This window comes from Platichthys flesus, chromosome 7, assembly GCF_949316205.1.
Source record: "Platichthys flesus chromosome 7, fPlaFle2.1, whole genome shotgun sequence".
NCBI lineage: Eukaryota > Metazoa > Chordata > Actinopteri > Pleuronectiformes > Pleuronectidae > Platichthys > Platichthys flesus.
Window position 1 is genome coordinate 13,737,293 of NC_084951.1, and position 22,080 is coordinate 13,759,372.

A 22,080-nucleotide genomic window follows, 5' to 3' on the forward strand; every position below is an offset into this window, starting at 1 on the left:
AACACTGTGAATTGGCCGACATCTGGTGCATCACTCCCAGAGCTCACCGCCTCTAGATCGCAGGATTCTTCTGCATCTGGGAAACGAAGGTGAGGGAACAGTGAGCAGATGTTCGTCATTAGTGCAGGAAAAACACCAACCCTCACTTTTACTCTTCCTCGTTTTCTGGTGAGTAGATTAAAACATCTGCCTCGTTTAAACACCTGACAGGGAAATGGACGAGGCCCCAGTCGGTAACAAGGTTGCGTTGGTAATTGACGAGAGTTTGCAGGAGGTGAGGCTGCGACATAGTGTGTCACCGTCAGTCTGTGTAGAGCTGGAGGGAAGATGAGTAAAAGTAAACCGTCCAAATGTATGCAAGTTCACAAGAAAGGGAAAAACAGTCCTATCCCCTCAAGGTGCATTTACTCACTTGTTCTGGAGAAGACTTCTTCTGCAGAAAAAAAGTCCTTACTTGTCATTGATTTAAAAAAATCTAAACTTCTTATAATGCAGAAGACTTTATGTTTATGGAGAAAAACTTTGAAACAACAGAGCAACTTAACCTGTCATGTATTTCTAACAGTACATGTAGGTGAGTCATTTTGGTGTGGACTATAACTTTTATAAAAGATCATATATATATATAAATACAGAATAAAACATAATCCTATTTATGCCTCAGTGTGTGTTCAAGTCACATATACAGTATATATTTCACTAATTTTGATAGATAAATAGATAAACGAATTTCAGGCAAACAAAGAGAAGCTAGATATGATGAGCCTTTTCTACCTTTATGCAACAACAAATAAGATTATAGTTTAAGAACAAAATGTAATGTATTCTTTATTCTTATAATCTGATCTAAATTTTGATATGATTGATCTATATACCATTTAGGTGTTTAAGTGAATACATATATATATATATATATATATTTGACCTTTTAATGAAGACCCTGGAATACATCTGAGTGCTGCTCCAAAAGCAAGTAGAGGACCTTGAAAGAAGGGGCTCATGTTCTAGAGCTCACAGAACATTAATGTTCAAACGTTTGAGATTACTTAGAGCAATATTTTTCTTTTTTTTAATGTTCAAGGTCAAGTCTGAAGAATCAAGCCAATCAGTCAGAATTAGCTCATTATATAGTGGCAGCATAGTTTTTCAGATTCATCTAAACATTTCGATTCCATTGGGCGTGATTTTTCTAATGATCAGACTGAAGAAATGATGAATTTTCGAATGTTGACGAATGTGCCGACGGTAAGAAGATCACAAACCATGATTTCACCCTTAGTATGACTTTGCAGAAAACCCTTGTCCCTGGATGATCAGCATGAGGCCTCATCTGAAGACAAGCAGCTGCTTTAAAATAAAGGTTTCTATCTCTGGGCTGTTATGTTGGAAAACGCTCAAGGTTGTGATGGTGAAAAGAAGAAAACGTGACTTTTGATTTGTTTTAAAATTTTTCTTTAATGGTTCAGTTGGTATAGGATTTGGAAGCATTAAGTCAAAACATGGTCAGCAGCCATAGAAAAAAAAAAACCTAATCAAAGTCGACTGAGCGGAAAAGAAAATACAAAGGCAAAAAAAAAAGAACAAAAAAAGACAATTAGGCAACATCAGGTCATCACAGTAAAAAGATACATCGACAACAGCATGCTGAAAACCAAAACTGGTAGCAGTTTCAATGGCAATCTCTCGCACACGCACAGACACACACACACACACAAACACACTTCCTTTCACACACACACGCTTGAATGAAGGCTGCAGAACAACCCTGATGGGTAAAATGTACAGTAAGACACATTTTAGAGAAAAACAATTGATGCATAGACAAATAAAGAATGCTTCAAAATAAAAGTAAACATCAAATGACAAATTTCTTTGTCGTAGGCGGACAGCGTGACGGATCTGTTGGCCGTTTACATTGTGTTGATTGATGAGAACATTCAAATAGAAGTTATTGCTGACACGATGCAACGGATAACATTTACAAAAGAAATCATCATTTTTTAAAAGAGCTAGTCGCTTCCACAAATGTCAAGAATGTACAAACAATGGTCATCGGCACCAGACTTCAAAGATCCTTGGCTCCGCTTGAATGAACATTAGAAACCACGAGGCAGACATGCTTGGCTTTAAAACGTTACGATTATTTTAAGTTATACAAGTTAACAAACTGTACTTAAAAACATTAAATATTCAGCATGTCGCTAGAAAAACATGTTGGCTTCTAACAAATATTCATTTGAGTTATTTTCCAGTTGAGATTTTTTTTTTATAATCACAAAATGAATAAAAACATGTTTACAAACTTTTCTTTTATCCAATGAACCAAACACAGGAATCTCTGTGCTAACTATCAAAATGTATTTTTTTGCAAATATCTCATTGATAATAGTGCAAGAGATACAGTACAGTCAGAGATAGCACACAGTTCTTATGTTTGGCCCCACATGTTTTAGTTACAGGTAGTTTAAAAATTAGAGTTTGTATGATTTTAGTGTGAACAAAGAGCCACTGCTGATGATATTCAAAGAGCGACTTGTGTTAGGCTTTAGCTATCTACTGGTACTCCATCTTTAATGACGCGTCCAAGGAACAGGGAATCAATTCAGCAAACAATAAATTACAACTACGACTTGTCTCTTTATCAGTTTTCTTAATCAATATGTTAATTTTTTTTAATCTTGCAGATAAAAAAACCAACAAAAATACAATTGGCACAATCAAATTATTATTGTATTTTCCCCAACTATCTGTACAATAATAAAAAAAAGTTTTACATGTCACAATAACCCAAAATAAAACCAGTGTTTGTTTGGGGAGAGTGTGTACATGTGTGTTTCGCATGATTAGGTCTGCTAGTGTCTTTAAATGTTGCCGCTCTCCTTTAGAGAAAAGCGTCGCCGCAACCTCGACAGCCTCTGGTTCAAAAATATAAGCAGCAGAAGAACGAGCGGGGCCTCGTGTATCAACCTGCGTCAATCCAAACACATCCCGCCTCAATGCAGAAATTCCTGTCGAGGACGTCGAAAGACCCCGTTGGCTCGCTTAATTAATGACGGCCTGTTGTGAGCGTTGACACACATCATTGTGTCGTGCTAGTATTTGTACAGAAGAAATTCCATCACATTGAGAAATATCAAGAGTCTAAAATGCTGCTTGCTTTTGATAAAACAACCAAATTATTCTGAAATGAAAATATCAGTTGGTAAAGTAAACATGATTTCACTGCAGCTCTCCTCACATGACTGATTGTGAATTAAAGTGATTACCCATCGGTTCCCACTGGAAAACAAGCTGTAATTTAACATTAAGTGAAAAGCATTGACTGAGAAGAGTTATTGATTCATTCGCTTTTATGGTAATCCTTTACATTAAGTTCCCCAGTCACAGATTTATAGGTGGGAACTGAAACTTATTTCCTTAAATATATTTTAAAAAAAAACACCATAATGGATCTCTAAGCAGATAAAAAGAAATGATTGTGTTTATTAATGCAAAGTTTTGTCACCAATCATAACTTCTCCTATGAGGATATAATTTAGATTATTTCAAGTGTGTTAAACTTTATTCTCATTCATCTGTTTATAAAGCGGCCTCCACTTATGAGAAGTTACAATTGTGACAACTCCATTAACAAACTTTTATCTGCTTACAAACACATTTTAGTGTTTATATGTTTCTTAATTCATGCTTTCTGCATGCAGCTTCCAGCAGAAGAGCAGACGCCTGTATCTCTAAACAAGTGCGTGCCAAATAGTGAATGCATCTTTCACGCTTGTTTTTAATTAACATGTTTATGAATGAGGCCCCTGCTGGGAGAAAATACAAAAGCCTTTATAACAGAACAGCTAAAATCAAAAACAATTCCGGCCCCATTGGGGTAAGCAGAAATAATTAAAATCTCTCCCCTAACATGACCACTCCTCACACCCGCTGCTCTACTTGACCACAACTATATTTCTCTTTGCTCCAATCAGCTGCTGACTGGTCAGTTCCTCCGGTGACCACAGCAGGAAATACACGCAACACTGCCCAACGTCTCAACATAGACAAGATAATACAAAACAAAACCATCCCTCCCCCCCACAATCACAAGAAAAAAAAACTACAACTGATATTCATCCACACAATCTGTGAGTGTTTTCACTGACTCTCAAGGCTTCAGCCCACTGGGACCCACAGGAGTGCATCTCAGGTAACATTGTGCCAGCCTGTGTGAGGAGGATACGGATGGAAAAGGAGCGGGGGGAGCGAGGCAGCCGCCACCTCCCGGCGTCTCTTCCCCTCCTTCTTCTGTCCCTCCCCCCGTGTCCCTCCTCCCCTGAGCTTATCAGCGTCGTGCTTATGGAGTTTGGGTTGTTGTGGGTCGTGTGCGGGGCGGGACGGGTCTGGGACGGGATGCAGCGGGGCAGGATGAGGGGGCCCAGGGTCACTGTCGCCGATCCTCCGCCTCTGACCGTGAGAACGCCATTACCACGTCCTCAGCACCTGGAAACCAACAGCAGAGTCAGATCCACTGAAGCGATACAAATAAATACAGACGCTGACGTTTAGATCACATGCTTTTCTGTAACAGTATAGAAAGAAAACATATTTTTTGGTGGCAAAGTGGAAAAACCATCAGTAATATAGCACATTTGTGATTTCAAGGAGCCGTATTTACTTCTCTAACAAACCAGACATGTGTCATCGGTTTGCTTAACATTTATACAAGGTGTGACCTGCAGTTTTGTCCGCACACAGTACTAATCATAACATACACGTGCACAGACAGACACACACAAATGACATTAAACATCAAGATATAGTCTCATATGTCTAGAGTTCCCACCTGTCATCAGGCCGTAATACTGTATATGCCCAAAATTATGTCAAGCTTTAGACTTTTTATTTCTCTGAGATAATAACGTACATATTTCACTACTTTTCAAATCACTTCAAATTACTGCATCAACATAAGTCTTCAACTATCCACTTGTAACTGAATCTGCCGAAACTAATTTTTGTGGCAACTGTGAGGCGAATCAAGTTTCCTACAGGTTCCTGGATCATGTCAGTAAATCCTGTAGATCCTGTCAGCTGTGACAGTAAAGCCAAGAGGGACAACATTGCCGTGAAGATCAGTTTGGTGTTTGCAGGTCATTTTATCCATCGCCATGTTCCCCTGCTGTGGAGAAGCCATTGCCTGCCATCACAGCGCCCTGACGGTAGATACCGCAGCACAGCAAGCGGCCTGCTGACAGACGCATCCTGCTCTGCCATGATAACACTAACATCTGAGGCTTCAGTGCCGTTCAATCTCCTCTGCTGCTGCAGCTCTGCCTGTGATGCACTAGATTATTTGGGTAAACAATTCTAGATTTCAGCCGATTTTAACCTCACTGAGCTGAGGGAAAAGAATCGAGGGCTCGGGGAAAAGAGACTGAAATGATAGACAGTGCAGAGGGTCTGACTATTTTCCTTCCCTTTTGTGTCTCTTTCACGTTTACAAGTTATCAAGGAGTGAGCGTTAATTACAGCCTCATTCAGGCTGAGTCGACTAATGGAACCTGCCACATGCACAATAGGACTTAGTCATCTGGATTTTGTTTAATAAGGGATCATTCATTAGCTTTTTGCCAACTGTGATTCATCAAGTTGTTTTCGTGTCTGCCCACATCTGATTAATACATACTTTGCAATTCTATTAGAGTAAGGTAAGTAAGTTCTTTCATATAAGCCTCATCATTTCCACAATGAATCATCTTAAATTCGAGCAGGATGTTCTTAGGACCTTGATTAAAGGAGAGGGATAAAACTCTTCTGACAAATGATATCGGAAGTATTAAAACCCTTCTGGCCCCCTCAAGTTGAAGACTTATTATTTATACCCTTTTAAATTAAATGTAAGACCAAACTTATAATGGAATACACATCAAAAGGGAATATTTACTTGTTCCAAGTTCACATATTTATGTCGCTAGAATCCACCAACTTGATCCCCATTGTCCCAAGTATGACAGACCTTCGACACAGCAAAGCTGTATTCATCACCGCTTCCCTGCTCTGTGTTAATCACCACAGATTCTCATCATTTCCCCTTAAACTTGGGTTTCCCCATTTTCATAAACAATCTAGCAGGATAGATAGAAAGGAATTATTGTAACACTTAAACTCAAACCAAAATCAGCACATAAAGGAACTATTAATTATTCTTCTTCGGTCTGGCAGCGTTAAGAAATGTATTGCGGCGACTTTTAGCAGTGATGTGCCTAAAGCTAGGATCCATCCAATCTAAATGTAAACTTTAAGGCCATTTATTTATTTGTAAATTTGAATTTAAGACATTTTAAGGACCTGCAGTCACCCTGTTCTTCAGGCTGTAAAGATTCTGAAACTGAAAATACAATCCAAACCTAAATTTTTTTGTGATAACTCACAAACAATGTTTGTGATAACACCTAATAATTCCTAGTCTCCTCAACTCTTTAATAATAAAGCCTCATCTCTTCAAGTTGATGGGGAGCTGCAACCAACAGAAGCTGGTTCATGTAGTGAGATACAAACATAAATATCACCAACACCTAGATCCACACCTTTGCACACGCTTGAGAAGAAATCCTGTCAGCACTTTGTGCCTCATCTGCTATAAAAAGACTTTCACTGCAGCCCTCGAGTGCTTGTTAGATTTAATTATTGTGGAGACATGAAAGTAGGCCAGGGACTGTGAGCTTCCACATGTATTTGGCACACAGGGCGGACCCTCCTCCTCAGACAACTCAGACCCTCCAAACACAGAGTTTTTGTGTTTCATTTCTCTACGGCGAAGAGGATGAGCCTGCTTGACGCGCTTTCAGGTCATCATGAGCTCGGTAAAATAAAGATGTTGGGGAGAGCTGGGTTTTAGAATGAATGCTCAACTTCCTCTTCCCATTGGAGCACACTGTATCACCAGATGAGGATATGGACAAAATTAAGTCAATGGGCAAAAGCAGCAGCAAGAAAGGAAACCAGACACATAGTGATGATAAATATTATTAGAGATGCTGTATGTCTTCAGTTATTATAGATCTCATCTGTTTGGAGACAGCATGTAGGAATAATGATGCTTGAACAAGAGATTATTATGTAAAACCATACAACAGGAAACTCAACCTGATTTACACTAATCATGAATAGCATTGTCGTTTCAAGATGTGGTTTTGGCACCACACGCTTCAGTAACGCCCATTTATCACAGTAAATGCCAGTCTGAATTATTATTGTGCTTGTGTGAATGAGTTCACCCTTGTATAATGGACAGTCCTGTGAACTTGAGCCGACCCGGCGCAACTTGAGCCGAATAACGAGCAGAAACCCTCTGAAAATACACCCACGGAGCCGCGTGGAAGACTGAGCTATATCTGTTTTGACGGAGAGTCCTGTTAGGACCTCGCCCTGCCACAAACACATTTACCCTAACACAATCCACACAAGGTCTAGCCGAAGCAATGGAAACGTCAGGTCCCTCAAAGCTGTTGCCTAGCGACAGATAAAGATCACAGTGCATCAGAGGATGGCAGGCTGCTCCTGCTGATGCCTATGAGCAAAAAGCTTTTGGTTTGTTTCAGTGCAGCTCAACGTTCGGCTTTTCTCTGGCCCCTCCCTCCACTCTGCACTGATCCTCTCCTCGCCCTGCACGAAATGGATAAATAGAGCGACTCTGGAAGGTGGATTACATAAATAACAACAACAACAGGCATAATATAAGCACTTTGAACCAAAAGAACAGTTCCATCATCCACAGCAGCAATACTCTTTCTAGTAAAGAATATATAGGAAAAGTGATTATTAATATTATAAATAATTACTAGTGCTTTGCTGTCATCATTCACAGGCAATCCAAAGAATTTCGTCCAGTGATGAAGCACTGAGTGAATAGTCGGAGCAACAACAGCTTTGAGGTCACAATCTGTGAAGGGTCAGCTGGAACACCCCCGTCCAACACCCACACGCACGTGCACACACGCCGGCCGGGATGGGTTAAGATGCAGAACACAACAGGGACACTCGTGGTCCAGCTCAACATATTGACATCAACAAACACAGGGGGTCTACTTTAATACATTTCTGCCTACGATCGGTTATTTCAAGGTGACGAAGCTTCATAACATATATTTTTTAAGTATTAAGTCCACTTTGTCTTCTTTTTAGGCTCACATAAATATTATTGCGGCGTTAAGGTTCAGACCTCAGCACCTGTTACGGCTGGTTAATTTGCAGATGTTTTATTCAATTTACAAAAGAGTAAATATATATCAATAAAAGTTGATATGAGACAAAAGAAACTGTCAGCCTTGTTTATCCTAAAAAGGGTTAGGGTAAATAAAATAATTTTTAATTAAAAAGGACAAACAAATCTAATGCAGCATGTCACATTTGCAAATGAGTGGTTCAGAATTCAATGGAGTGTCTCACATTTACAACTCTTCGAACTATGATAATCAAGAGATTGTAACAACATTGACATTTGGTTCAATCAGCATCAACTTATTTTCAAATGGTACATTACCTTTTTCTAAAGTATCCATTGATAGCTCTAATTAATTTGACATTTACAGGCCACACCCTGGCACTAAATTTTTTTGGGATAAAGCTGCAGGTTTTTATGGGGTAAAACTTTTAGTTTCTGTTGCCAATGAAGAAAACATTGTTATAAAGAGAATTGACGGAACTAGAAAGAATCGTTGTAAAAATATGCAATAACATTCATCAATAAAACATCAAAAAATTTACCCATTTGAGACTGAGAGGAGCTAATAAAGCCTCTGTGTCAGTGAGTCGGGTAGACAAGGTGGTTCATAAATCTGAGTGAGGCTCTGATTCATGCTGCAGCGAGGAGAAGGACAAAGTATGAATCGATACCACTCGGCCTGAGCCCAGGCGCCAAACAAAGGCAGGGCCCTGCTCTGTGTCACTGTGCTCTCAGTTAAAAAGGCCAAATTGCATGAAACCAGAGTTGTATTGTACACAAAAAGAAACAAGATTGTGCATTGATTGCACAGGGCTGTGGTAGTATCTGAAATGAGAGAGGCCAAATTTCTGTAAGAAGAGATGGGACTATCAGGGAGAGATTGGAATATCACACTCTAGCTGTGTAATTAACACTCCAGCTTGCATCCAGGCCCCCCCCTAATGATACCAACTCCAATCTACAGACGCACAACGTCACAACAACACCCAAGGCCCGCAGGGATGCTTGTCTTTCCTGGGACAACTGAGGTTGCTATGGCAACGCCTCCTCATCTCTCCTCTTTTGTTTTGCGACCTTCAGCCGTTCTCCTTGGAGGAGTAAACTTTCTCCGTCAAATAAGACAGTATAATATGTGGTGAGACTGCAGGCTTTATGTGCGTTTCTGTGTAAAAGTGACATGATGTAAGTTAATAGATAGCTGTGAATGACAGAAGTTTATCCCTAAGGCAGAAGAATAAGAACCTGACTGTAAAGACAAAACTAATATATTCCAGACAGGAAACTACTGAGCTGCAGATAACTCTCTAAACAAAGCTTCAACACCTCACTTATTGGTTTCACACTTCGTTTCCAATGAAACAAAACCTGTTGAGTCCTGCTCACCAGAAATCATCTGCTCCCTTGAAAAATAGAAGCAAAACATGCACAGCTCCAAAGCAGAGAACTCCTCTTTGGCCTGATTAAAATAGCAAAACAAAAATCAGTATTTGCATGTATGCTAATAAGCCAATTAAACTATCTGAAATGCTAATTCAGTGACCCATAGAGTTAAAAGAAATATGAGTGGCACCCCCCCCCCCCCCCCCCCCCCAAAAACGTTTTCTTTTTCCTTGTTCCTTACGAGGAAACAAGAGAATAACATTTGACAGTTAAGCAGAGTCAGGGAGAATGCTTCAGGGTTTGATTAACATTTCCTCTCAGTCTGATCAGATGTGATAAAGTGTGACAATGTCTTTGGAGAGATTTAACTGCAACGCCTGCAAATTTGTTTTCTAATCAGAATAAATATTCTGACATAAGCCGACAAAATCAATAAAGTTAACCATTTGTCCCATTAGCTATGCTCCCATTTAACATTTCCTGAGTATAGCCTGACCTTGAGTAATCAATACCTGTATGTCTCCACTACGCCCTTGATGCCCTCGAGGTAGCTTCAATTCGATCGTTTAGGCCATGTCTACCACACTCCACGCTGAGACCCTTCGATGACACTGGTATCAAAGCATCCAAACTATGCTCAGTTTCACGCTCCTGGGAAAGGATATTGTGGCTGCATTGGTTTCTTAGCCAACAGGGATAAATCTCGATCTGACCTGCGCTGTCTGACAAAATACAAAATCTATTAAACGTCTAGCTGGGAAGTAATGATATCAAACATAGTGCTTTTTAGTCCAGCTGTTTACCAAATCACATTTACACCAGTTCCATCAAGTTGCTTAAACCAGCCATTTTTCAGAAGACAGTGGATGTGCTGATTGCAAGTGGATGATGCTACTCTTTCAAAATATCCTTCTCACAATTTAAATATTGCTAAAGCTTACTGGTTTAAAAGAAAAAACGAATTAGTCATTTATGCTGTGCATGTGAACCACAGTAGTATAGTGTTTTTTCCTTTAATCTATTTTTATCATATTATTAGGTCCAAATGAGATCAAATTGTGGACTTCCTCCTTCGTGTAAGTGCATGGTCTTCACAGCATCACGAAGGATCTGGAATGTGCTGATACGTACAAACCGCTGTCCTTTGGTGCAGCACTGAATATTTACAAGTGATTATCTCTCAGCTTTCTCCAAAATGCCTAATCACAGTACTTTAGACAAGACGCAGACCACAAATTATTTATTGCCACACAGGAGGCGGTGTGCTGCCAGATGATGCTAAATGTGTCTGTTTTTGTGATGCATAATGCACCATCGGAGCACCTTTCACCAGTCATTTCGTCCATAATTAATGAGGCTCTTCCTCGCAGTATTGACACAGCAAAGACACGCAGTACTGTCTCTAGGAAAGGGCATCAGGAAACAGAACAGGGCCCTGTGCCCCAACTGACAGCTAGTTAGAAGTTGTTGGAACACACAGAAAACATGCTCCATAAATTTAAAATTTGAGAAAGAATCAGGACTGAATGTTTTAAGATGTAACACCCTCTGTCTAAGGCAATGCTTTATACTCTTCAGCTTGAAGAGGATTCAAATGCTTAATATAATCAGGAAATTTACACATCAATAACAACATACAAAATTTGAGGATCTGGACACAGCCAAGGAGACATGACACTTAACTGTAGGTCAAATGTTGCAAATAATTCTTATGACTTAAATCCAGACCTGAGCCCCAGGAGGTTTACCACTGGAGGACTGCAGGGCACCAGTGTGATGTTTGGACTGAGCCTGGAAAGCAGTTTTTGGATTGACTAGCCAACTAAATATTTAAATTTGTTGCTGCTTTCTCAGGACACTGCAGTGCCTCTCCTCATATCTACACTATTTTGTTTTACCCAGCACCCTCTAGTGGTTTAGAGTTGTAAAAGAGTTTAGGGGCTTTTAAGAAGCTCAACAGCGCTTCCCAGTGCCCTGAAAAAACATCACCATCATTCGCAAGGTCATATAACGAAGGAAACATGTGAAGACTGATTTGATTTATAAAACAAACACCACAATATTTGGATGCCTTTGTCTATGTAGGCCAATCATGAGAATTGGTGGTGAAACTACTGATGCACTCATACTGAAGATGAGTCACTTGTTTCCAGTCAGCCACACATTTTGCTGTATGAGTAATCAAACAGTGCGGGTGGACCGCTGAGTCGGCTCAAGCGCTCAGGCAGGGAATCCGATAGGCCAACTGGGGTTTAGACTCAAGAGGAGTGATGTGCATGGAGGGATTTCCCTTATTTTCACTCTCAGCACAGTAGCACCTCTGCAGTGAGGGTGGTGTTGATCGACTAATGTGTTTGAAATGTATTTGAAACGGTTTCATATTAACTGGCTATCAAAAACACCTTTGTGTAAGTGTGTGTGTGTGTGTGTGTGTGTGTGTGTCTTACCCTGGTCTATGTTGTGCTGTGGTAGCTGGCTCATCTGACTGTGGACCACACCTGCGTAATTTCGGAGAAAAGCCTCTTCACTTGGCGTGAGCTGAAGACGAGTAAACAAAGTTCCAAGTTAAAACACAAGCTCGAATTGAAGAAGATCATAGATGTTTTTTACGACAGATGATACAAATACAACTTCAATCTTCAAAATAATGATCTAGGATTTGACTTTTTACATTTACTTTATCTAATAGCTCGATACACTAGCTTTCGGGGGAACTTCTTTGGTGATTAGAAACCTAAACCAAAACATTTATGATGACAAAAAAGATAAAAGGGTAACACTGTTTATTGATGATTGATGTAATTGAAAAACGATTACAGCTTACAGCCATTTAAAGCATTTTATTCATAGTATCAGAAGGTCATTTGTAGACATTTGCTTGGGATCTATCATATCAAAACTTGTGCAATAGTAAAGAAATATGCAAATCCTAAAGATACCGTCCACACAGACTGAGCATTAACAGCATTTTAGTAGTTACACCTGATCCCAATGACAGGGACACCCATCCCAAACTAGCTTTATACCACTTCTTTCTCTGAGTCAACTCAATCATAAAATGAAACTCATATCTGCTGTGAGCGGGGATTATCTATTAACTTATTGTTTAATCTCAAGATTGTTTTAAAAATGAGGTCCATGTATGAATAGGCCTTCTTCAGCTTGTCATCCTATAATTTAAGGTTTGAAGGGTGACAGATGTGTTGACAAAATGTTAGCGCCTCATAACCTTTTAGAATGCAATTAAGTTTTTGTCGCTCATGAGGCTGCAAACAGCAATTTATTCGGACGGCTTGTAAACTGTCAAAATTGGCATTTAGACAAGAATCCCTATCACTACATGAGCTGACCAGAAAACACATGTGTGGAGCTGCTGTCTGCTCTGCCTGGTGTAGACATGCTAAATCTGGTGGAGACAATTACTGGGTGATGGTATATTTGACATGCACTTCTCCTCTACATAAATGCCATACCTAGAGAACCAGCGTACCATGTTCTGATTGTTTTGAAGGAAATGCCTTTTCATTTTTTTTAATGGAATTTTGAGCAAAACTTCAGTTTGCTCTTTGCTATCTTCAACAGAAAATATGTGCTACTCTATAGTAAGCATCTGGGACAGGGGTTTTCATTTACTACAATTTATACTGAAGTTTTTGACAGTGAAATATTTTGCCCAAAGAGCAACAATTTGATAACATTTTCATGGCAGGTCAATTCAATTTTTCTGAAAGCGACCACCATGATGTATTGACATGATCATTTCAACATTGTGTGGATAGCCATGTGGGAAAAGCTTATTAGAAGCAGATTAAGTGTCAAATGGCAAATGTGACTTAGCCCATAAAACAAAACCATTGCGAGAATGAGCTGGTCAATTGGCTTCTTTTTTTTTTATGTGGTGTTGAGCCATGATACTGTACTTACATTAGATCCCATTTTCTTAAGCATTAGCAGGACCCGCACTTTCTGTTGGACGTACATGTCTTCAGGAGACTTCCCCGGGGCCTCCTCGCGGTTCATCCCCCCTGCTCCTGTGGCTCTGGACACACAAACAAATCCAGATTACACAAGACCTGTGAGAAGTCAGCATTAGCGACAATGGAAATCATGGTCAGTTTTTTCTGCAAGACCCTTAGTAAATGTGAGGGATGAACCCATGTGAGAACACAGCAGGATAATGCTTAGATAACTCATTGCAAGTGAGTGGGGACATCGGTGATAAAGGCTGACGCAGATGTCAATTTCCTGTTGTAAAGATGCCTGACTGTCATTTTTCATGTCAGAAAACAGGTTAAGTGTTGGGAAACTCTTTGCATTCACCTATAGTAATTGACTTCCTTGTTTTTTTTAAGTCCATGCAAAAACACATCTCCAGAACATATTTATGAAGGTGCTTGAGTCGTGTGAACCAAGGGCGTAAACATGGCAACAGAGATGCGTTTCCTACGTCTTCAAATATTTGTGTGGATGTCGCCATAGTCTGCAGCATTGAAATAATAACCCATTATTATTACAAAAACAAATAAGACAGAGCTGATTCGACTATTAAATGTTTCTCTTATCTGACTTGTAACATGTAGACAACCAGGCGTGAACTGGATGTTTTACTAATAGCCTAAATGATAGATGATTTATGTGTGATACACACCATATTCATATAATGCAAACAGGTATGATATTAGAAGTCAGTGGCCTTGTATCAGTATAGTAGTCACAGTAGTTTTGGCACTACACAGCGTGAATAGCTCTTATAAATATTGTATGGCATTTCCCACACAGATCTCACCACTGCCTGCTCCTTCCATCTCTTCTTCTCCATCTGACTAATGACCTATTTTCACTGTCAGTCTGCAGAGATGTGAAGTACAGGCAAAGGGGGAGAAAGAAAAGGGGGGCGAAGGGGAGGCGATAAAAGAAGCTGCCAAAGCTAATGCATATGACAGAAAAGGGATAGGTTCCGCTGTGATAGCTCACACATCAAGGTCGGCTGCTGTCGCATCAGATCTCTGTTTCAACGCACCAACAAGATGAAGATTACAGCAACGCTTGATTCCTTCCCTAAATTCTCTAGTTGAAAAAGCTAAAACATGCAGAAGGAATAACTAATTGAAAAGACGATCTAGAATTCGGGACATAAAAAAAAAATTAGATCAGTATGCAAGTCATGATTTGTTTGCAGCAAAAAATTTCATGAAAGCCTATGGGAGCCACAGTGACTCTGATAGTTCTGGCAATTTATTTTGGCCTCTTATCTATTCAAAGGGCCACTAATGCATGTTGACAGGCTGTTTGATGTGGGGTTATATTTAATTGAGGAGCTGGCTCGCTGTCCCCCTCTTCCCAGAGCCCAGGGGTGCAGGATGAATGGGCCACCGTTGGCTGGTGTTTGGGTGTCTCTGCGAGCGTATGGATTCATCCAGATCAGAGCAGCTGGAGAGCATTCTTGTGGTTATAGTCCTTATAATTAAAACAACCTTTAGTGGCCAATTCCTGTGAACAACTAAAACTTGACTTTGTCCCCTTGTCTGTTTTCAGTCACGAAAAAACGTAGCAGAGCAATGGATACGGGCAGATAAATACATTAGTTATTCACTTCAACCGACGAGGCATCATGCATAGATTAATTGGAGAACGGCTGGTGGTGTGAGTTCAGTAGCTCAGTACACCTTCAGGGTAATGGTGGTGGTGGTGGTGTGTGAATGTGTTTGGGTGGGGGTAGTGATGGAGAGAGGATGTTGGTGGAGGGTGTCGTGTGGGGGGTGGCAGTGGCTTCAATCGGCAGCAGTGACACGTTTGATCACTTCTCCACGCTCCTCGCCTCAGACAAATAGGAGAGCTGGGACTTCAGGCACAGAGACCAACCGGCGAGATGACACGCACATTATGAATAAAGATAGAAAACTCAGGAGCACAAATCTGCCAGCCACAGAAACATGCTGGGAATAAACCGGTCACTGCGTACAAGCGGATAAAAAATGGAGGATGACGAACTGAAGAACAGGACCTGGTGATTGCAAAACAGTGTCAACTTGTGAGTTTGAAAGACAGAAATGATTATACAACAAAGATGCATTAATACTCTTATCTTATCTTGAGACTTGACAACTTAAATATTTTTCATGTCTTCTAACGCACAAAAGGTCGATATATTCTCCATTCATCGTTTGTATAAATAGGACTGCTGCTTTCATAACTAACGCGTTTCTGGTCCTCTGAGGTTTGCTTTTGAAGTTGGAAAACCAGCCATCTTTAGCACGATCTCTACCCAGGCTCCTGACTTTATTGAGGGTTGTAATTTATATATTTTACCAGCCTCAAAGTGTATTTTAACTTATCCCACTTTCACATCCATATCTGCAGCAAAAACAATAAATGGAGTAAATTAAATCCCAATGGGAGAATCTCTGCAGTAGGAGGAAACAATGTGGAATCATAAATGTGGAGGCTCATTGATGTTCCTCTGTCATCGTGACACGTTTGTGACTTACAAAAGGGCACAGAGACTAATTTGTAGGGAACTATTTGGGGAAGCTTAAGAGCTGGAATCATTACAGTTCTGGTACGCGATGAACTGGATGACAACATGTATACAACAGTGATTAACATTGTGCAAATTATTATGTAAGGCATGGTTTTTCCATGCGCTCAAATTGAGCCAACTAGCTTTCCAGCCATGTTTAAAATCCAACAATGCTCCAGACAGTCCTCAGATGCCTGGCGTACAACGCCTCACTGCCACAGACTTAACTTCTAAATAATCCCTTCCAGGGAATCAGAACTGGATTACAACATTTTTAACACAGTGTGTCAAGCTAAAGGTGATATTGAGGTCAAATATCAAACTTGTCCTCGTAGTCAGATGTACGGTCACAGGCCTGTATCTAGATATGTTAGATAATATTCTGGAACTTATTTCATTATTGATTAAAGAAGTTTTTTAACTGCTTCATTATTCTTTACATGTAAACAATAATTACAAAAATCACAATTTCCAAGACCCTTGGCTGGTGTTCACATTGCTTATTTTGTCCCAAAGAATATTACAAAAACTAAATATTTCTATAAAACTGCAGGTAGCTAGAATCCAGTGTGTCAACAGAGTCCAACCAAATTTCACCAAAATCTAAAACTCAAAAACCATGAATCAATACACAAGTACTCACAATTGAAAGGCTGACATCCAAAAATTCATTTTCTATTTAAATGCAAAAAGCCCAATAATATATTTTCTGGATTTTTCCAAAATCTTTTTTGACTCCAAGAGTCTTGATATAAAGCATATATTCTACCATCTATGGACACCTGTGTCTGTATCAGATGTTTGCCACCTCAACAAAACACCTGAACCTGACCTGTTTTTGTATCATGTTTGTATGATCTCACACAGCAAGTTTTGTCTCTGTATCTTTTTTTTTTTTTTTTAACAGCTTAGAATAAGAACAAAATCATCAGTTATAGTAAAAAGTGAAAAGCAGATTTCTCAAGAGGCGGTGACAAACAGGAAGGTTGTAAAATAATAAAATGTTACTACAACTAGAACTTTAGGGAGAAACCGTTCCAAGTGAAGCATACCTGTTTTTTTTGTGGTATAATTCTGATAAATATGATCTTCTTCTGTGTCAAATATTTTCAAGGACCACAACAAGGATCCTGTAAGACTCCTTTGTGTGTGCGTGATGATGGTTTCTAGAGGTGGACTGGCTCAACACTAATCCCTCAGGGGACACTCGGCCTCAGACACATGTGGCTAATGTTCTTGACATAATCAAAGGCTTTCTTTAATGCAGATCTAGGCCTACCGTCCCCCTGTCAATGTTGTAATTCTGGTCTGAACTGCGGAATCAAGTCCAAGTCCCTCTAGACAGCTCAGAGAAAAGACAGCATCGCTGAGACTGAGCTGAGAAAATGTAAAGAATCCAAATACAACATGAGGGCATGGATCTAATTTCCAATCTACACTTGTTAGTCCATTAATTTAAGGGTAAATGGTTTCCATCTGTATCTTTACATCATTCATTTTATCGGTTTTATTTATTGAGGGAATGTGTCCAAAATGTATAAATGTGCTCAGGTAATATATGTACTTTTAGTGAGCAATAATTTTATTTACTCAGTTGTATAAAAATGTTCAGTATATCTTACTTTCAAATGCATTTTGTTTTGATGTTTATTATATCATTACACTTTTCAAAACAAAACATGGAGGAGTTGCCGTTATGTTATTTCTCTTAGTGAAAAACATTTCAACATAAATAAAGACACAGATTTCTCCTGGATAACTTCAGGGATGCCAATAAATACATGTAACCTTCAAATTGAATTGAAGAATTGAATTCAGATTAGGCTGGACTCTAAATTGCTCGAAAGTGGGAATGTAGTGTCAGCCATTGTCTCTATGTGTCAGTCATCTGATGGACTGCTGACCTGTCCAGGCTGTTGTCTGCTGGGTTTTGCCCCAGCAACCCCACGACCCTCCGAAGATAAGTGGTTCAGGAATCGGATGGACAGACGTTCAGTACTGCCACTCTCCATTTCAACACTCAGGGTGCGCCACACAGTTGAGTGAGGGCCTGCTGCCAGGAATTACAACATGCAATGTGATAGGCCCTCACATTTGCTGAGGGTCATGAGGGGCAGAGGCTGCCACAGTGCACCGACCCAATCACACATGGACCGGTCCACTTGTTGAGCTTGTTACTGGCTCGCATAATGCACAATGTGTGATTGTTTTAAAAATCTAGTTCCTCCAGCAAGCAGAAAGAGAGGAAACATGCCCCCGAGTTGACGGACAAGCCGCCAACAGCCTGAACCAGAGGACCCTAGGAGGTCGTTAGCCTCTGCAGAGAAAAACACTGAGCAGGGGAAATTATCTGAATTCAGTCATGAGCTGCTCCAGCATCCAGAGCAGCTGTGTTAGAAACTTTAGTAGGCTACAACCCTGGTGTGACTGCCAGCTGAGCTGTCAACAACCTGGCCTGGTTCTGAAGAGCAGCTGTGTCACTGCAGGTTACACACAGACACACACACTGACTCTGTTCTACTGGTTAAAACAACTAGCCATCATACTGACATTAAGAAATAACATTATTGTGATTCATTTTCATTTAGCGAAAATATTTTTTTCCGTTATTTGTTTAAAACACAAACATAACTGATAATGAGATTTTATAAAGGGACATAATTTGATGAATTTAGCTTTGGCAGCTCTCCTAAAAACTGCAGTTTATCAAAATAAACTATTTCTTTCATTATTAATGGAGCTGCAATGATTACTCAATTAAAAGGTCTTTACAACAAACTGTATTTTTTTTATTTTTTCAGCGCAATTTTTTTGTTGAAGATTTGATTTTTAAATCATTCTCACATAATAAAATGAATAACGAAAGGAATATAGCTGCATGTAAGATTTATCACCAACTATATCAAATTATGGATTGTTTAATTCATAGAATGGCTGAAAACGGCAAAGTAAAACTCATGGGTATTCACTTTAAATTGACAAAACTAGGAAAAGCTATGACTGATTCTAGACAGGTGAAACCTATAAACATCTATGTTTTGGGATTTTTGATAATTGACTTAACTGTTGAAGACTAACTTTTGCCAATGACTGTCAACCCTTATATTTTTTGTGTGTGTAATACCTGACACATCACAAATTATACACATCCAAAACTGCAGATCCATAATGACAACTACTTTTCCAGCAACGACCAGAGTGACTCCCTCGGAGTCGGGCCGGCACGGGGTCCTGAAACAGCGTGAGCCAGACGAACAGACACTGCAGGCCAGAAAGGCTCTGGCTTGGATTTACTGGATGTCTGCATGCTGCCTTTGTGTGGAACCATCTCCCCACATGTACAGTGCCCACAACAATGGCTACAGTATTTGGGGACAATGATGATGAACTGGATTGTGAAAACATGATTGATAAGTAGGTCATGTCTTGTTGTCACCACGTGAGGCATGAACTCAAATAATCCTGCTCAACTGTACAGGCTTAGTTCATAGCTGGGTTTCTGGGTTTTAGTGGACTGTGCCACAATCAATTGATGGGTTAGGGTAAGGGCCTAGAGAGAGAGCATTACAATATGCTCTGCATGACATTTCAAAAAACTTAACACCACAGACAAGCTCAAGTTATCAGTTATTAGAGAGCATCTGGCCAGTATTTAAGCTTCTGTTGGCCCACAACTTTTAGCCCAACATTTTGCTTAAGAACTTAAAATTCAACTAACATTTACAATAAGTAACCTGTGAAAATATTTCCACAATATGTTACTTGATACAAGTTTTTCACAGACTGCACTATATTACATAATTAACTATGATCTCAGAGCATCTGGGCCTCTCAAAGGAATTGAAACAGAAGCTGCTGCCTTAAGCCGGTCCCTTGGGGGTGCGTCTGCACGATTTTGAACGTGCCAGCATCAAGGCAATGGGGGGAAAAATTCAGATTTGTGTGCAGTTATATGATTGCCGTGCTTGGAACAATGCAAAGAAATGCAAATGTAACGGATATCATATAAAAGAGACAAAGAAGTGCACACAGAAAAGATGGCTTTTAAATTTGATTCTCAAGTTAAAAAGACTTGGGGTTGTCTTGAGTTTTCTGTCATTTGGACATAGTGTGTAAGAGACGAATGGATGAGAAAGCAGCTCCTCTATGTTAGTGACAGGCCACAAGGGACTAGTACGTGGCCTGGTTAATGCCGACAGGCTGACAAGTGCATGTGCCAGACACAGAGCAAGAGGTTGTGTGATGAACCAGCCATCCCTCCCTGGCGCTGCTCGCAGGCAGCTGATGAGGTCCCCTCGGGGCTCGAGGGGGTTGAGCAGCCACCGAGGAGCACCTGCCCTGAATGTGACGAAGCGAGGAGGGGAGGGAGGTGAGGCCGGGGGTCCTAATCTCTCTCCAAAACCCAGTCAGCTAGGGGAATGTGCAAGCTAAGGCAGGCTTGACATACTGTGGTCCATGACCAACCCCTGCTAGTTGCCAGTAGGATTCAGTGTGCCTGCCTGTGGCCAAGCCTCAACACCCACTGGCCGCATCGCTCATCAATGCCCCGCTGCCGGCAGGGTGCCAGCTTTGCCACTCAGAAGGTTGTCAGCTATCTGACATGTGGGGGGGGGGGGGGAAGCAGACACTGTAAAAGGCAGGGGTGGCACAATGCACCCATGGGTGGCATGAGCCAAAAATAGAAAATCAATGGAGTTATATGAACATGAAAAGCATGTGGAAGACAGTGATCACAGGTAGAAAATGTTTATGAGGTTGGAGCAGCATTGTAAATGTCCTCAGTGCCTTTGTGTAGACTTCTATGTATTGGCTGATTGTCGGGTTTTTGATGAATGGGTCTGTAATTTGTATATTTATTCAGTCTGATACAAACCACATGTAGTCTGCAGAATCTCATGTCATCAGGAAACAGAAAACGGCTGTAAGGTCATGTTAACTACATGGTTACTAACGAGTCACACTAACTGTAAGGTTAATGCTGACTCTACTTAATGTCCACTGACGTTAGCTGAGATTTACAGTTCCTGGCCGCAGGTAACTGGGCAATTTTATTAGTTTTTTTTTTTTACGAAGACCACTTCTGAATGAAAACTGACTGAGCACAGAAACGAGCCTGGAGAGTAAACGCAGAAAACCGAAGGTAAAACCCAGATAAAAACACATGTCGCTGTGCGGGTCGTGTTATCATGTTGCGGGACGCAGACCGTTCAAACCGTAGCAGCGCTCATGCTAGCATCAGGCGACGAGGCTCCACCGCAACCTCGACACGGATCTTTAAACAAACGTAACGGAGAAAATGCGTGAACACGACCTGCAGGAACTAACAGGCAGCCTCCATACAAACCGAGACAACCCTGTAATTCAGTCTCCACCAAACCCGCGCTACCTTTGGCAAAGCAGGCAATGCTACATAGCCGAGCTAGCTCGCTAGCATACCGAGACAAAAGCCTGAATGAAGTTCCTATGGGTGCAAACAGCATCCAGGTGCCGCCGCTGTGCCAGAAGTGTACAACGCCGGGATTCAAACACACGTACTGCTCGTAAAAAGCCCCTGAATGGCGGCAGCTCGACATGAAAAAGCAACACACACGTAGCTTACCCCTCCTGTTCCAGCTTTTCTTTCTTCTGTGCTCTGTTTGAATGGTGTGTTGTTGTAGGAGGGCGTCCTGTTCCGGGGTCACATCCCTCCAGTCGGCGCAGCTTCGGCGGACTGACTCGACGCAGCCGGAGTCCTGATGGCTGAGCGGTACCGCTGCCGACCGCAGGGGGCGACACCGACACAGCCAACACTGCACATACCGGGAGGCAAAGATGAAAATAAAATAAAAGAATCCTTCATTAGTCGTACAACGGGGATATTTGTAGTGTTACTGCAGCAGGAGGGCATTCACCATTAGACATGAAATAATAAAAAGGAACCATGCAATACTGAAAATGTAAAGAAATATAAAAACTTACATGTATATAATGT

The 22,080-nt window shown here is 40.7% G+C and overlaps 1 protein-coding gene across 1 annotated transcript; it reads right to left on the bottom strand.

Moving 5' to 3' along the window:
• Positions 1 to 1,435: 1,435 nt before the first annotated feature.
• On the bottom strand, positions 1,436 to 21,848 carry ctnnbip1 (catenin, beta interacting protein 1). Its single transcript, XM_062392517.1, has 4 exons — positions 21,709 to 21,848; positions 13,514 to 13,628; positions 12,037 to 12,127; positions 1,436 to 4,485 (listed from the first exon to the last, which is right to left on the bottom strand). The coding sequence occupies exons 2-4, from the start codon at positions 13,607 to 13,609 to the stop codon at positions 4,427 to 4,429; spliced, it is 246 nt and encodes an 81-aa protein (XP_062248501.1). The 5' UTR covers positions 13,610 to 13,628; positions 21,709 to 21,848; the 3' UTR covers positions 1,436 to 4,426.
• Between the last annotated feature and the right edge of the window lie 232 nt (positions 21,849 to 22,080).